Raw genomic sequence first — 18,729 nt, forward strand, 5'->3', positions numbered from 1 at the left:
TATATGCGAAATTGTACTTTTTTTTTTTCTTTTTTTTTTTTTTTTTTTTTTTTTAAATATATGCGTATCTATTCTTTTACAAATGCATATTAAATTTTACACAATATATAGTAGTACTCACACATAAACCCTCACATTATTCGCACAACAGAAAATAATTTATTGCTCCAAAATCTACCATGCAATTAAATATAAAAAAATATTGTTCCAAATATGCCCCTTTTATGAGTTTTCCTTTTTTACAAATAGACCATTTATATAAATCCTTTCCTTGTTCATTTTAAGAATACTATAGGAAAGAAGCACAAAACAAAACCACCCCATAGAATGAAAATACAGACGAGTTTATATTAACCATTTTTGTTTACAAAAATAGAAGCAAAACAAAACAGAAGAAAAATGAAATACACAGTTGTTCGTATCAAAGCTGAGTTGGAAAACGTTAAAAACTTATTCTGTGATGACGACTTTTTATGGACGTTTAATAGTAAAATTATGAGAATACATTGAATTCTTTCTTTATTGATTATGTATATGTATGTGGGTGTGAATGTACATATTATTATTATTATCTTAATTTCATTTTATGTATAATTGTAATGTTTTCGTTTTTCTGAAAAGTGCCTACGTACAGATATGTACGAGTGTGTACATGTATGCATATATATATATATATATGTATACCTGAGCATGTGTGTGTGCACTTATTTTCACGTAGTAAGGGATAGCTCCTCATCCTTAACAAGGGAAAATATACAATTTAGAAAAACGGATGAACTAAGTATACCTAACAGTAGAGGGTAAAAGCATATAAAACAGACGTCTGTATTAGTATATATATATATATATATGTATATTTTTTTTTTTACACCATATAATACATGTATGTGTTGTATATGTATTTATATATTTATATATTCTTCATTCTTTTCGCTTTTATTTTTTTATGCGAATTTTAGAACAGCTAATTTCTTAGTTAAGTGGACAGAGTATCCCAAGTACTCAACCATCAATTTTGTAGAAGTAACAATATGAACGAGGGTCCAAAGGAGCAAATAGTCATGCATGCGTATATACATATATATATATATGCATATCTGTACATACTTAAGTTTATGTAATCTACTATTATGTTCGTATTACCCTTTTGGCGATCTTTCTTGTCCATCTCTTAGACAAAAAATGCTTGCTCATATGGTGAAGATGTTAGCAACGAATGGCACGACTTTGCTAGTTTTGAATGCAGAGGGTAAAGAATGAAGAAAATAGGATAAAATAAAATAAAAAATAAAATATAATAAAATTTTGTAAAATAAAATATAATAAATTAGAACAAATTAGAACAAATTAGAACAAATTTGAACAAATTAGAATAAATTAGAATAAATTAGAAATAATTAGAATAAATTAGAATAAATTAGAATAAATTAGAAATAATTAGAATAAATTAGAATAAATTAGAATAAATTAGAAATAATTAGAATAAAATTAAATATTCTTTTTATACCTATGCGGTGCATCTACCTATCCATTTTATTATTTCCCAAAATATATGACCCCTTCATAATTTCATTTTTTTTTTTTAGAATAGAAATTGTTGAGTTTATCCCAACTAATAATTTTATCGTAGAAGATATAAAAGGAAAAATATATTATGATGTAAATTTATCTGATCTAAATTGGTGTGATTACAATCAGGTAAGTATAAACTATATGTTGAAAAGGATTTTTTTTTTTTTTTTTTTTTTTTTTGAGCATATTAATTAGTTTACTCCCTTTTTTCCTTGCGTACTGTTGCAAAGGGAAAAGGAGTAAAATACAAGAGTGCCAATATATATACAACATGTATATATTTATATGTACACTTAAGTGCATAAAACATACATATATAATACAACATACACATTACACATACCTAAGTGATGCAAAGAAAGAACTCTGCGTGAAAAATCGAACATCATAACAACTGCATTTATTTCTACACACAAATTTGTTAAAAATGTGAAAGGCATAAATATTTGTAGCTATAATATATTTTAAAAGGATAAATTGTAAATTATTATTTTTTAAAAGAATAAATTATATATATATAAATATATATATATATATATATTTTTAAATAGATAAATATTATATTTTTTTTCTTTTTTAAGGATCATGAAATGTGCGTAGGGATATATAATTTCGAATATGAAATTAATTAGGTCCAGGAAGTGTGTAAACGTTAATACAACTTTTACTGCATAAGATGCATTTTTTTCATATTTACCTTATACACATACGTTATACTATATTATACTTATATAACAAGTAATATGTACTATGAATTCGTACATTTATTGTTTACTTATTTTGTCACAATAACACTTTTACTTTTATATTAAATAAACTTAAATTTATCAATTTCAAAAAATTATAGTGTTGTTAAATACATTCCATGTATACACATAAAAAAAAAAAAAAAAAAAAAACCAAATAATAAAAACGATCAAATAATAAATAAAAACGACAAAATAATAAATAAAAACGATCAAATAATAAATAAAAACGACAAAATAATAAATAAAAACGATCATAAAATAAATAAAAACGATCATAAAATAAATAAAAAAACTCTAAAATAGTAAGATAAAAATGAAATAAATACAGAAAGAAATAATTAATAAAATAAAATAAATATGCACTAACGTAAATATTCAGATGAAACAAAAACGCTCAGACGTAAATATTCAGATGAAACAAAAACGCTCAGAAGTAAATATTCAAATGAAACGTACATGCTACGAAGAAAATATGCACATAATTATGGCAAGTAAAAATAAAAAAAATTTCCATTTATAATATTTTAATTTTTCACAAATACACATGTAAAAATGTATAAATTTTTTAAGGGGCGAAAAAAATCGCCCTTACATATCTGTTGTCTTTTCCTCTCTCTTCTTTTTTGAGTAGTTGTCCATGAGGATTCGTAATTTTATGTAGTCGTGGTTTGACCTACGAACGGTGCAAATGGGACGTATTTATATAAAGGCACATTCTTTAAAAGTCTCATGTTGTATGCTCAAATATATACATACATATAAACGTAAAAACGCAAAACGTAAAAACGCAAAACGCAAAACGTAAAAACGCAAAACGAAAAACGCAAAACGAAAAACGCATACACATCAACACATAACTGTGCATGTGTCAGTCCTTACTTCGTTAAGTTAGCCGTGTTTTCCTTGTAGGTTAGATTCACTTTAATATCCTGCTCATCGCCATATCTGCTCACCACCCCAAATAAAAAAAAAGTTTTACATATTATAACATAAATACGTAATACAAGCATATATAATACGCGTACATAAATATAAATTATGATATACACATCACATCCACGCTAAGCAAAAGCGCGACGCAAATGAAAAAAAAAAGTGCATTACTCTTTATCACTGTTCAGAATTATTTTATTGAAAACATTGCCACTCAAAATGTTCGTAATCGTTTCCTTTCTTTTAATGACTCCTAAAAATTCTCCATTTCTTTTCGTCTTATCTACAAACTAAGGAGGTAAAGAAAAGGTAAATAAAATAAAAATGCGCCTTAAAGGTCCATATGTATATTCTCACTACAATATGCATAGAAGGTGGCACCCTACATATATATACAGGCATAAAAATATATATATATATATATATATATATACATAATTTTACGGGGAAATCTTTGTTTACTCACCCGTCACACGTGTATGGGTGTATGGATGTATGTGTATACGTGTGTACAAGTGTATATATACATGTTTGCGCTTTTGTGTGTACAGGGTGCATATATACATTTACACGTTCGTCTGCTCGTTTATAAAAGAAAAACACCCTCTAGGCTGCTCTCATACCCGTATATCCGCACAGTTGCGCAGGGAGTCGCGTACAACCAATTTGTCGGAAAAGGTAAAGGACAGATTTCCGTGTAACAAGCCCTTCAATGTTAGGTGAGGCAATTTTAGATTCATCTGATAGTTACTCTTCTTATTTTTTATTTGTATCTCGTTGTCTACAACTACGGTAATTTCATCAAATGTACACATATTTTTTAGATTAAAATCTGAAGTAATTTGTGCTCTTGTTTTTACATTTTCCGCATTTAGGGAAAAACATATGGGATAATTATTTTTCATGCTCATACTAATTTTTGAATGTTCAAATGAGGCTTCCAATTTTTCATTTTGTTTCGATAAAATAAAAGAATTTGCAAAAGTGGTATGCAACAAAATCATCGATTTTAATAAGAGGATAACATTACTAATAAATAAATCATCTGAATAATTTAAGTAGTCCTTATTATTTTCTAATCTTTCTATGTAATTACTTAGGACACATTTATTCGGTATGTCAAACAAACGTATGTACTCAACTATGTATAAAAACATCTTAGCTAAATTAATAATAAAAAAAATATCATCCACATTTTCTATCAAAGGTATACATTTCATACAGTTAATATATTCTGTATGTGTTAAGTCATATATGTATCGTATCATATTTTTTGAAATTTCTTCATTATTAATATTATAAAAAATTTTTCGACATATCTGTTTCTCCGCTTCTTTCATATCATATCTCTGCTGCAGTTGTTGTAGTTCTAATAGTTGTAGTATTGGTATTTCAATCTTTTTTTTTTTTTTTGTATCTTCATCATATGTAACATGTTCCTGTCCTCGCCTTTTTTTTTTTTCCTTAAAAGTATACAACATATCATCCATATTGTGCTTATTTAAATTACATTTTGTTAGTAACGATTTACTAATGCTTGAACACCTAGCATAATTTAAAAAATTATTAAAAAGTAATGACTTAAAATTATAACTTGTAAAATAATTGACGTTACACAATTTTTCATTTTTTTCATGGATTAGAAATAAATCAAATCCATCAACTTGTACATATTTTTTACAAAAATTATTTTTAAAATTTCTAAAATTTTTTAAAATATATTTCAACTTTACAAATGACCAATAGAAAAAGTTGTTCCTCAATTTTCGTAAAATTGTCCCCACATTTGGCCCAAACCAAAATGTGAATACATCTCCGTCCATCGAGCGAAAATCAACCTTCCCACTGTCTCTACACTGTCGATCATCACTCACGTTCGTACCGCTTTTACTACTCACCATAATATTTATATTACCATTATCTTTAACACTGTTTGGATTGTTCATTACAGTGTCAACCCAGCTCATACTCCTAACTTCCCCATGTTTCAAATTGATCGTAGGTATTCCATTCATTCCATTTTCTCTATTGTAATCTTCCTTAGATAAATTTATAATGCTCCTATAACCCTGATCGTTCTTTGCTTTTTCTACTTCTAATTTTTCCTCAGCACCGCTTCTCAAGCAGACTGCCACCGTTGCTTCTTCTGCTACTGCGTCTACTCCACTTGTGCAAACTAATGAACCATCTCTATTTCCAATAGTTTCCTCATTCTCATAAGTTTTTCTTCTCCTCCTTATGGTCCCTTCAGTACTTCCATCTTCACTATGAGGTAACATCACCCTGCGTGTCTCAGATACAACATCCCGATCTGCTTCTCCATAATTGAAAAGCTTAAAAAAGTTCTTCGCATTTTTGCTAGTATATTTAATAAAGAAATACGAGCGCAAGTGTTCATGTTCCTTTTTATCTGTACTATTCAGACTATAACATTTTTGTAAATATTGAGTACTGTAAGAATTTCTAGGTCTAAAAAAATAGGAAAAGATACTAAGTAACGGATTCATAAAATAAAGATTAAAAGAACTATACACATAACTCAAACAAGAATTCTTCGTTTTGAATACAGTCTTGTCCACCTCTCCTACATAATATTTGTCATCACTCATTAAAAAAGATGCCAAAAAATTAATATTCATAGGGATATCCATTGAACAGGTATACATAATTTTGCTAAAATAATTATTTTGCAAATACTTATTATAGAAAACCACAAATAAGCATAAAAAAAGAGAAGATAAAAAATAAAAAAGAAATTTAAAACATTTATATAATGATATAAATGAATAAAAACATGAAAGAATAGAAAAAATATAAAAAAATATATAAACCAATTCATTATTCTTCCTTCTGTTATTTATATTATTGTCCATATATAAATCCTCCAAATGATAAGAAAAATCATCTAACACGTTACGATCTACATGATTTAGATTCATATTTAATAAAGAACTCAAAAAACCTTCTACATCATTATATGGTATCATATTTTCATATTTATCATCCAAATGAACTTTTTCAACATGGTTATAATTTCTAAAATGTTGATAATAATAATAATCATCATCATCATCCTCTTTTTTCATATCATTATTATTATTGAATGAATTAATTTTCTCATATAAATGTTCATTTGATGGGTTCAACAATTTATTCCTCATTTCGTAAGCCTCTCCTCCTCCTCCCTCTAAATTGTAATTCTGTCTATACTCGTTAAATTTGATGAAAAAATTCTGAGTCGCTTCACTGTTAATTTTCTCGCCGGAATATAAGAAGTTATCATCTAAACCATTAATACCGTTAACGCTATTTCCACTACCTTTTCCATTATCACCATTACCATACTTACTGATGTTCCTCCTGTTACTACCATTATTACCATCACTACTGTTATTTGTGCATACCCTGCCATATGTTTTCCATTTGCCTTCCTTTTCACCCAAAACTTGTTCATCTGTCGTGCTAAAATAACAGTCATTTTTTTCTGAATACTCTGCATCTTTTCTCCTACCGTAATGGGTATCAACATTTTGTTCCTTTTTATTGTAATCCTCATTCTTGTTCACTGACCTCTCCTTATATTCACCGGTATTGATAAATAATCCTCTCCTTTCCATATCTACTTCTTTCTTACAGTAATTACCACTGCCACCGCCACTGCCACTGCTACTACTACTACTACTACTACTACCACTACCACTACCACTACTACTAATAACACTACTACTACTACCGCTATGTATAAACGTTTCCTTCTCTTCCCCTTCCTCTTTACCATGAGCAATTTCATTCACAATATCACTCCTACTGTTCATATCGAACTTGTCAATTTTATGAACACCAGTAAGGTAACTAGCAGCATCGGTCGATCCGATTCCCATCTCGTCTCGAAGTTCATCGCTATTCCCCCTGAATGACTCAAGAGAATTATTAAAAATCTCGACAACATCCGTGCAACAATTCTTTACAGTGAGACTGTCCTTTGTCATGCTGTTAATATTATCACCTTCCTCGTGCTCCTTCATCTGTTTGTCCTTATGATTCATTTGATATTTTCCTTCAGTAAATCCATTATTCATGAGAGTTGCCATTTGAACATCAATCATACATTTCTTTGTTTGGATTTCATTATCTGCACTTAGATAGCTAAGACTTTTCGAAACAGGGTTAACAACAAATACGCTATTCCTTCCCTTATACTCACCAATCCACTGTATCTGTGCATTCAACAAATCCATTTCACCCTTCAACTCTTTTCTTGTATCATTAATGTAGTAACTCAACTTATTGCCTTTAATAACAAAGTACCTAAGTTTCCACGAGTAAAACATACCATCGTTTAAGCGGTACAAATATTCACCATATGCATTCGTGCCTATATTTTTTTTGAAAAAGAAAAAGCTGTCTGACTCCTCCTTTTGTTCGCTCATTCTTATTGGGTCTACTCTTTCTACAAATGTCTTGTTCTTATTACTCGGTTCACTGTGCGTATCCTTATGTACATCCTCATTTATACACACAGTCATATCTTCACAGTTCAACTTATCATCCTTCTCCTCATTCGGTTCCATATACAACTCCTCCTTCACTTTCAACATTCTACTCCTTACTCTTGATTCCCTTGGCAAACTTAAATGTCTTTCTGATTGTTCTTCTAAGTTCATATCATTCTTACAGTTATTACTTGAGTCCATAATATCTTCTTCCTCCAATTTGTTAAAATTTTTGAACCCTAGATCTTTGTCCTTTGAATTTTCATCATCTTCACTTTTAGTCCCTTGGCTGTACTGTGTATCATCAACATCTTCCTCATCATCATTAACATTATCATTATCAATATCGATGTCGTTACTTAAGGTTCTTGTACTTGTTTTCACAAACTCCTGTTGTTCAAGTGTTTCCTTTTCTACTACCTTTTCTAAAGTATCTGGACACATTGTAGTATGCGAGTTTTCCTTACATAATGAAATACTTTTATTACTCCTAGTACCATATGATAATGTCGACGGTTGGGAGTGGTTATTATGATGCTCCTCTTCATTTGGAACATTGCTAATTGATACTTGTTTTTCATCAAAACATGCATGATTTTTATTATTACCATATGTCTTCCTTCCTGATTTTCTTATCATTTGTTTGCATGTGTTGGTTAATTTATTATTGTTATTATTGTTATTGTTGTTATTGTTATTATTGTTATTGTTATTGTTAATATTGCTATTGTTGTTGTTAATATTGCTATTGTTGTTGTTAATATTGCTATTGTTGTTGTTAATATTGCTATTGTTGTTGTTATTATTGCTATTTTTATTATCACTATCGTCATTATAATCAAAATCGTCATTATTATCATCATTATTACCATTACCACTGTTGTCATTACCATTATCTTGTTCCTTCTTCTTAGCAGTGTGCTTACCTGAAACCATTTTCGATTCCCCAACGACCTTACCATGGATAGACGACCCACAGGCCTCATTATCACCCTTGTTTTCATTTTCCCCATTACTACTTTTGATACTCTTGTCATTTTTGTTTCCGAGGTGATTACTAAAGAAAAGACTTTCATCACAATGGGTCAAGTTATCAGAAAGAGATCCTTCAGCCTTTGCTTTATTCCACAAATTTTCAAGTTTCTTTTGGACATCTTTTTCAATCTTTCTAATATCTTCAATTGATAAATCAAACCATTCATCAATCCAACAAAATGCTTTTCTATGATATTTTAAAATATTATCTCTCAATGTACCAATAATCCAATTTTCCAGTTTTGAACAAAACATACCAAAATAAGGAACATTAACACTAAATAATTTATAACATGTCATTATAATTTTTGTGTTTTCCTTCCAATTTTCATCAAATTTACCTCTTTTTGCCTTTTCACTATAAAATAAAGAAGGATCTTCTTTCTCTTTATAATCCTTATTTGATATTTTATCATTAACAATATCTATATATACAACTTTTCTTAATGGCAATAATTCCTCTGGTATGTTCAAAGCATTCTCTTCTGTATTAAAACCTATATGATGTGCTGACTCAACTTTAATAGTTGCTTTTGGAAATCCTATTGCTTCATAAACTGTTTTTAGATAAGGATAAAAATTCCATGATCTCTCATCAACTGAACAGTATTTAGGATCAACAAAACTTAACAACCATTTTGGTAATCTATTCAATAAGTTTATTCTTTTATATGTAAATTGCCCAGTATTCCCTTTTTCATCTTCATATCGTTCATTTTTTAATATAACAATACCTTTATTTGTATCATCAGTATTACTACTACTATTCTCTGAATTCTTTAATAACTGTTCACAATCTTCTAACGATGCCTTTGCTACTAAATATAATTGACATAGTCTATACTCCTCAAGCGTCAAGGGCATAGCAAGCCTAAACTCCACCAGTTTCATTTTCTTAAAAAACTTGTTCCAATATTATTATATATATATATGCGTACACACAAGCTGCATACATACATATATATATATATATATATATATATATTATATGTTCTACTAGTCTATGCTGTAGCTACACAAAATGCTGCAAAAATTCCATACACTTATGATATCACCTATGAATATGCCTTAATCTGCCTTATACACGCGCACATTTACATAGATGTACATACATGTACAAACATATCCATATATCTTTTTATATGCGTATACTTTTACATATGCATATACCTTTTATATATACTCGTATTTTTATACATATAAATCTAAACTACTATGAATCCGTTGATAAATATTTCCTCACAAGCACACAAACGTGCAAATTGGTACTTATATTTCTTCAAGGGTTTTCCAATATATTAGCACTCACATATACACGTACGTATACATTCACACATAAATAAATAAATAAATAAATATATATATATATATATAATTACATAGGCGGTACAGCTACATTTATAAAGCTCTTCCCGAGCTATACTAATGTAACGTTCCACGCTCTAAAATTTCAGTGAACTTGGAAAACTAGCAAAATATGCGAACGTCCATGTATATATATCCTCAAAAAAATGTATAAAATGAACACGTTATCGGTTTGTATAATGAAAGCTTTTATTTCTTTCGAAGTTGTAGTAAAATAGTTTACGCTAATTAATCATTCTATTATTTCATATTAAATGATTTTTTTTTTGGGTATTTTTTTTTTTTGTATTTTTTTGTACTCTTCTAAATTTCTGTTAATTGTTTCCAAAAAAAAAAAAATATTTTTACTATTTTATATTTCACTAGTAAGATATTATAATTACTACTTATTTTTTCCAAATAAATGAACAAAATCTTTTTCAAAAAATTATTTCATTATAAATTTAATAACAAATAATATAAAATATGTCAAATTTTCTTTACACTATTTTCTTTTTAAAAGGTTTTTGAACATGAAAACTATAAGAATATGGATAATAATTATATATGTACAACATATATAATACGTATATAATACATATATATAATATAAATATAATTTACTATAAATTTACAAATATACATAATAAATAAATTTTAACCATACACTTTTTAATTTTTGGTATGTAATATATAAATCTCTAATTTAGTCAGATATATATATATATATATATATATAAAATAAACGCAGCAACTTTTTTTTTTTGGAACTTGTTTTTTTTCCTTTATATTTTTTCTAATTTAAAATAAAAATAAATTTATACGATATTAATTAAATATTATTTTAGTATAATTAATCATAATATTAAATTATTATTTTAAGTAGTAATTTCAGTTATTTATATATTTATATTTATATATATATATATATATATATATACGTATATATACATATATATATATATAAAATATATTATATAAGTATAATTCCTTTCCGATGTTGTATTTTTAAAAAATTTCCTTATTAATAATATAGAAAAATTTCAAGAGCTAAATGAATATCATAATTACTCTTAAGAATTATAATGAATTAGCATTTGTATACAATTATTATATAATATGTATACTTTTATTATACTATACGTGTACATATGTACCTCATATATATATATATATATATATATGTAAATATATACTAGTATTTTATTCGTAATATTGTTTAATATTTACGTTTATTTTTACTAATATTTTTATCCAAATATTGTGGTTTATGTGTTTTTCCTGGTTTTTATATATATAGTTGTATACCTTTTTTTTTTTTTATGGTTATATATATATATATAATATATATTATGTATATATATATATTTATATTAAATATACAGAATTTCTAAAAAAAAAAGTAATGGACGAATTTGACTAAAAAAAATAAAACAAAATGAAATAGAAAATATATATAAAAATATATAAAAAAAATATATAAAAAAATTATACAAAAAAACTATATAAAAAAAAATATATAAAAAAATTATGTAAAAAATTTAAGTAAAAAATGTATGTAAAAAATGTATGTAAAAAATATGTAAAAAAGAATACGTAAATAAAATATGTAAATAATTTACGTAAATTATAATAAATAATATATGATATATAATATAAATTGAATAATTAAAATATAGGTATAATTCTAATATTAACGTTAATAATTACAAATGTTTATATATATATATATATATATTTATTTATTTATTTATATTTATAAGAATATGTGTATACTTGCATATTTTATGTATATATTGTATAATCATACGTATATTCGTATGTGTATACTTATATGTAAACTTATACGAATATTTGTAAATTTATACTATATATATATACATGTATATTAACGAGTACTTAGCGTATTATAATATATCTATATATGTATGCATGCTAAAAGGAGTACAGTGGTTTTTTAACAGAAATTTTATTGTAATTTGTTTTATTCCATACGTAGCAAATTTAAGAAAATATTTTCTATCATTTTGACATTGTAATTTTGTTATATTTCATATATACGATAGGAGAAAGAAAATCAAATTTTTATTATTGTTAGCGTCTAATTAATTATTATTTTTTCACGCTGTTCAAGATTTTATTTTTTTTGTTGTTCTTACCTTTTTCAGCACCAAATATATGTAGGAATACGTACATATACATATGTACATTATATACATATGTATATATTTATATATATATTTATATATGTATGCGTATGCTTGAAATTAAGTGCAAGAGTAGCATATTATTATATGCTAGTAGTTAATATATATATTTTATCGAAGGGGGAAATTAGGTATGTTCCACAAAAAGTGGTAACATTCAAAGAGTTTTAAGTGCGCATATACATATATATATGCTTTTATATATCGAAAACTCACTTCGCTATAAATGGAAAAGGCGTTCCTTAGTTTTCTTAACATAACAGCAGATTACCGAATTGAAAAAGTGTAATATATATACATATATATATAATACGTACTTTTTACACGCATAATACATATAGCACATTGAAAACTTTTAACACATATAATTGTGCAAATGTAATGCTACTACTATTAAAGTAATTATATAATATATATTATATGTATATACATATAAATTCAATTAGAGGAATAAAAAAAAAAAAAAAAAAAATAGTAACTTTTGTTTGTAATTTTTTAGCCATTCTTTTTACCTCTTTTTTCATATGTGTATTCTTTTATTTGATTATCCAACTAAGTAATTTTTTCAATTTTCCACTTTTTTTCTTTTTTTTTTTTTTTTTAAACGTCGGACAAATAATAATTAAGACCCCTTTTAAATAAGAGCACATTTTGCTTTCACATATTTGAGTATGTAATAAAATATATGCATACATGCGTACATGTATACAAGCAAATATAATCTTAATAAAACTCTTTAGAAAAAAAAAAAAAAAATAAATAATTTATGCAATATATTACATAATTATCATGTGGATGTGGAACAATATTTAAATAGTATTTTAAAAAAAATATATTTATTTCACTAGATGAAAGAACAAAAAAAAAAAAAAAAAAAAAAAAATTATATTATTGTGGACTTCTATTTTACATGGCAGTAATATACACTTACTTTCCTTTTAATATTCTTTTTTCAAAGAAGAACATGCTGTTATTTTGCAAAAAATACGTAGTTATTTTATTGTTATTATATTTCTATAAATTGAAATATTTATTAATTTAATGGGTTAAAGTAATATAAACACATATTAACTAAATTAATTACTTAATTAAATTAATTTTTCCTTTTTTCCTTTTTTCCTTTTTCCTTTTAATATAGTATAACTCATTGTAGAAGTATATTTGTGTACTATACATGCTATTGTGTTATTTGCGTAACTTAGAAAGCGTACAAATATATACGCTTACATCCATATTAAATGTAATAGATTTTTTTTCTTTTTCTTTTTTTCTTTTTTTTTTCTATTTTGAGAACATTATAAGTTCAACAATCAAAAGTACAACGTATTAGATTTTGACTTGAGGTTAATACCTTTTTTTTACTACATAAAAAAAAAGAAAGTTAGGATGTAAGAAAGAAAGAATGTAGTAATCTATACTATTATAGTCCTTAATCTAAATACAGTCCATAATTCTAAATATAATCCTTCCATTAAATGTAGTTCTTTATGCTAATTATTATTTTATCCCCTCATCAACTTTAGTTGTAAACAAAATACATTCACATTTTCGCCTTTTTTTCTCTTTATTTTTATGGATTAATCGAAAATTAACACTTCACATTACATAAGAAAATTTATCATATATGTATAAATAAATAAACATATATATTTATACTAATGTATACATATATGAATATATGCTTATACATGTATGTATGGACATTTTTTCTCATCTCAAAATTAGCTACACGTATTTTTATAAACATTTCGATATATATGTTTTCCAAAAAGTATTTCGCATAAAAAGTAGAAATAATGTAAAAAAAAAAAAAAAAAAATTGCATTTATCACATAAAGAACATACAATTTTGTTCTTTTTTAAATATAGAACCTGAATCGTACAAACATACATTTTATACATATATATATTTATATATAAATATATGTATGTATGTATGTATGTATGTATGTATGTATGTATGTATGTATGTATGTATGTATGTATGTATGTATGTATGTATGTATGTATGTATGTATGTATGTATGTATGTATGTATGTATGTATGTATACTTGAAATATATGCCTATTCAACAAACACACTACTAAGTGACATACATACATACATACTTGTATCACTAAGTGATATACTTACATAAAACAATGATGAATTGTATATGCTTAAATATATATATATATATATATATATATATGTATATATATATACATACGTGTAAATATTTTCTTATATATTTTCGCAAAAATAAATATTGCACTCAAAAAAAATATATCATATATACACGTACAAATATTTTATAACGTCATTTTCCTTAAAAAGAAAATTTTGTATTAATTCCATATTTTATAAACAACGACGATGTATATATTTGAATTAATATTAACATCTTTTTATAATTTGCGCAAACTACGCTAATACATCAAAAATTTTATGTTTATTTTTACATGCTACATGTATATATATATGTATATATACGCGTATAGGAACATATTTATGTTTTTATGTTTACCTATTTTTATTTTTCACCTTCACTTTTTCATATGCATTCACTGCACTATCTTCTTTTATTTTCTATGTATCCCTATAAATATTTTGTAATTAGATAAATTTTATTGTTTTTCAGATGTGCGTTCGAATTAGGTCGTTCTTTCTAACCATATGTGCATATATATATATATATATATATATATATATATATATATATTTATATATACTACATACATACATAGGCACGTATATACATAAATACATTTGACCGCACATTTGCACTTTTAACGTACCTGTATGCATTTATGCCGTTTCCATGAACCATTTGTCTCTCTGAAAAGAGCCTTTATAAAATAAAAAAAAAAAGGGTATATAAGCTATAAACCCAATCGAGAGTACTTTTTTTTTTTCGTGTTTTCAAAAAAAATAAAATGCATATGAATTTGCACAGTTACCTTTGTACGTTTAATTTTATTGTATAAATTTTTTTTTTATTTTTATTCCCACCTTTTTAAGTTATATTTTGCTTTACATTTTGTTTTACATTTAATTATGTATTTATTTTTTAAAATTACTATTTCACGAAAATATTTAATTCGTTTATTATAGAATAGTCGTATATGTGTGGAATATTTGAATGGTAGACAACTAAACAAAAAAAAAAAAAAAAAAATGAAAATAAAAGTAAACATAAAAATAATAATAAAAAATTTTAAACTAAGATAAAACCAAGTTATACATTCATTTGGTAAATGGAGAAAGATAATTAGTATTAAGACAAACTTTTCTTATTTATATTTACATTTATTTTATTCCTCGTAGTGTACTTTCTTATTTTTTTTTTTTTTTTTAAGCCATATTATCGTTATTATGTTTTGTTTATATATACTTATATATGCATATACTCGACATGTATAATGTGTATAATTAAATGTATACCTACATATAAACGTTGTAACATGTGTTTTACGTACCTTCGCTTGGTGAGGCGTTGATTTTTAATTATTTATTTTTATATTGATTTATATATTTTTTAATATACTTTTTATAATCTTTTGATCTGTTTTTACTTTATTTTATTATTCTGTTTTATTTTATTTTGCTTTATTTTGCTTTATTTTGCTTTATTTTGCTTTATTTTGCTTTATTTTGCTTTATTTTACTTTATTTTGCTTTATTTTGTTTTATTTTATTTTGTTTTATTTTATTTTGCTTTATTTTATTTTGTTTTATTTTATTTTGTTTTATTTTATTTATTGTTTTATTTTTATTTTATTTTATTTTATTTTTTTATGGTTACATGAAAGTAATTTGAAGTACATTACATATTTAAATTAATTTTACATATCTTCAAAAAATATATTAATATTTGAAATAGCTGCAATTATAAAAATATATACTTTTTATTTTTTATTTTATTTAATATTAGTTCATTTTACATAACGTTCTTTATATTTACTTGTTCTAATGCATATTTAAGTGTATATAGATTTTCGCCTTTATACCAAATTTTATGTCTCTTTTTTTTTTCTTTTTTTCTTTTTTTCTTTTTTTATTTTTTTCTTTTTTTTCTTTTTTTCTCTTTTTTTCTTTAAATACACCTGTTAATGTAAAGAAAATTGCGTACGCTTGTATGTTATAGAACTTTTCATTTTCCCTGCAAGTTGATACATAGAATTATGGTAGCTTATTAAGAGGAAGAAGCGGCTCTCTAGTTTGATGTATTATATATGCATATACATATGTATATATGTATGTATACATGTATGTATATATGTATGTATACATGTACATATATTTGTATGTACGTGTATGTATATATATACGGTCATTCATATGAACCAAAAAGGATAAAAGGGAAGTTCGAGGATTGCCTACCAAGTGTCCGTCTTCATTCCTTCTCCATATTAATTTTATGTATGTGTTTACCCACATGTGCTTAGTGATATAAATGCTCATACGTACGTATAATATATATGTATATATATACACCCACGTGTGTACGTGTGTAAGTCTGTACGTATGTATTGCGTGTATGCCTACACCTCTTTAACCTATTTGTTTTACGTCTTCCCAACAATTCGAGTGGACTATGAATTGCTTCGATGAGAGCGAAGTTAAATATTTAAAAAGTCAGAAAAAAATAAAACGATGCTATAAAGTTTGGGAAAATATTATTAGTAAGAGTATTGGTTGTAGCAAAGAAGAAATAAAAAAAAATATTGCTAAAAGAAAAAGAGATAAAGAAAGATTATTGTCTATTTTATATGGTAGTGTTTTCAAAGGAAGGAAATACCTTTTATACTCCAAAAAATGGAGGGGAAAAACGTTAAATGAAATAATTAATCAAGATAAGAAAAATTATCAAAATTTAAAATATTTAAAAAATGTAGACAACTCTTATTTTTGTAAATTAGCTATAGGATATGTGGATGAAAATGATAAAAATCATTTTAAAAAGAAAGGAGAATCTGAATATATAAAAAATTATGATGTAATGGATGCTAATAATAATAGTACAAATATAAGTACTAATATTAGTGCCAATATTAGTACAAATATTAGTACCAATATTAGTGCTAATATTAGTCCCAATATTAGTACTAATATTAATACCAGTAATAATAATAATAATAGCAATGTGAAAAAATTTCAAGCGAATATCAATATCAACAGTACAACCCATAAAAAGAAGGCAAACCAGGCAGAGAAAAATGCAGCGTATCATACTAAAGATGAAGTGTACGAAAGATTAAACTACTTAGAAAAAAGAAGTTATAGAAATAAATGTAAAATTGATAACCACATTAATAGTAGTTATATCAGTAATAGTAATAATAACCCCAATTTATATACAAATCTTACCTACCATAATAATACTACTACTACTACTAATAATAATAATATTAATAGTAATAGCAATAGTAATCAAATTAACGGTAATAACAGCAATAATAATAGTAATAATAATAGTAGTAATTATCACGTACTAAATCATAATAAATATTATGAAGAGAATTCGGATGAAGGGAAAGTTATCAAATATAAATATTTACCTACTGGTGTTTTCTACAGTAGGGTATCAAGGTCTTTTATAGCAAATTGGATTGATGATAAAACGAAAAAACAAATTAAAATGCCGTATAAAATTTCAGAATTTGGTGTAGAAAAATGTATGATTTTAGCTATCCTTTCAAGAAACCTACGAATAAGTAATCTAAACAATGCTTTAAAATATTATGACAACTTAACAGCAGACCAAAAAGAAAAAATGCTACAAACTATTAGAACAACACAAAAAAGTGAAAAATTATTTAACGATATATTAAAACCAAATAATAATGATTTTATTCACATTATTAATAGTACTTGTCCTATTACTATTACCCATGCAAATAAAAATGAAGAAAATGAATCTAAAAATACAGTTGTAAAAAAAAATATTATGGAAAAAAAAAAAGCCAAACAGAATTATAACAATTCAGAAAAATTACCAACAGGAGTATATTTTTATCAAGGTTCTTATGTAGCTAATTGGTGGGAAACCAACCAAAAAAAGCAGTTTAAAGTACCATTTAAAATTTCTGAATATGGAATTACAAGAGCAAAAAATCTAGCTATTATTTCAAGACTTATTAGATCGTCATCCATTCAAGAAGTTAATCTAATTTTAACTCAAATAGAGCAAAACAAAAATATCACAAAATTGAACTACTCTACAATTTCAAACTTAGCTTTTAAATATGTAAAAAATACTCCGAAAAAAGATTAACCCTACTGCGATTTGCATGTGCGCACAGATATATACGAATACACATATATACATACGCGTATATACATACAAATATAAACATACAACTACATATCTGTATAAACCCAAGAATTAAAGTAAATAATTCGTAATTCGTGCT

The 18,729-nt window shown here is 25.2% G+C and overlaps 3 protein-coding genes across 3 annotated transcripts; 2 read left to right on the forward strand and 1 right to left on the reverse strand.

The window, feature by feature from the left end:
- Positions 1–399: 399 nt before the first annotated feature.
- Positions 400–2,204, forward strand: MKS88_004077 (uncharacterized protein; the record flags this gene model as incomplete). Its single annotated transcript, XM_067217224.1, has 6 exons — positions 400–487; positions 719–800; positions 960–1,023; positions 1,176–1,249; positions 1,587–1,698; positions 2,154–2,204. The coding sequence occupies 6 exons, from the start codon at positions 400–402 to the stop codon at positions 2,202–2,204; spliced, it is 471 nt and encodes a 156-aa protein (XP_067071674.1).
- Positions 2,205–2,909: 705 nt separating this feature from the next.
- MKS88_004078 (phosphatidylinositol transfer protein) lies at positions 2,910–9,673 on the reverse strand (the record flags this gene model as incomplete). Its single annotated transcript, XM_067217225.1, has 4 exons — positions 2,910–2,994; positions 3,201–3,266; positions 3,426–3,544; positions 3,878–9,673. 4 exons carry the CDS (start codon positions 9,671–9,673, stop codon positions 2,910–2,912), a joined length of 6,066 nt encoding a protein of 2,021 aa, XP_067071675.1.
- Positions 9,674–16,910: 7,237 nt separating this feature from the next.
- MKS88_004079 (AP2 domain transcription factor AP2-O4) lies at positions 16,911–18,590 on the forward strand (the record flags this gene model as incomplete). Its single annotated transcript, XM_067217226.1, has 1 exon — positions 16,911–18,590. The coding sequence occupies one exon, from the start codon at positions 16,911–16,913 to the stop codon at positions 18,588–18,590; it is 1,680 nt and encodes a 559-aa protein (XP_067071676.1).
- Positions 18,591–18,729: the final 139 nt, after the last annotated feature.

The sequence above is a fragment of the Plasmodium brasilianum genome, chromosome 12 (genome assembly GCF_023973825.1).
Source record: "Plasmodium brasilianum strain Bolivian I chromosome 12, whole genome shotgun sequence".
In the NCBI taxonomy this organism is placed as follows: Eukaryota; Apicomplexa; class Aconoidasida; order Haemosporida; family Plasmodiidae; genus Plasmodium; species Plasmodium brasilianum.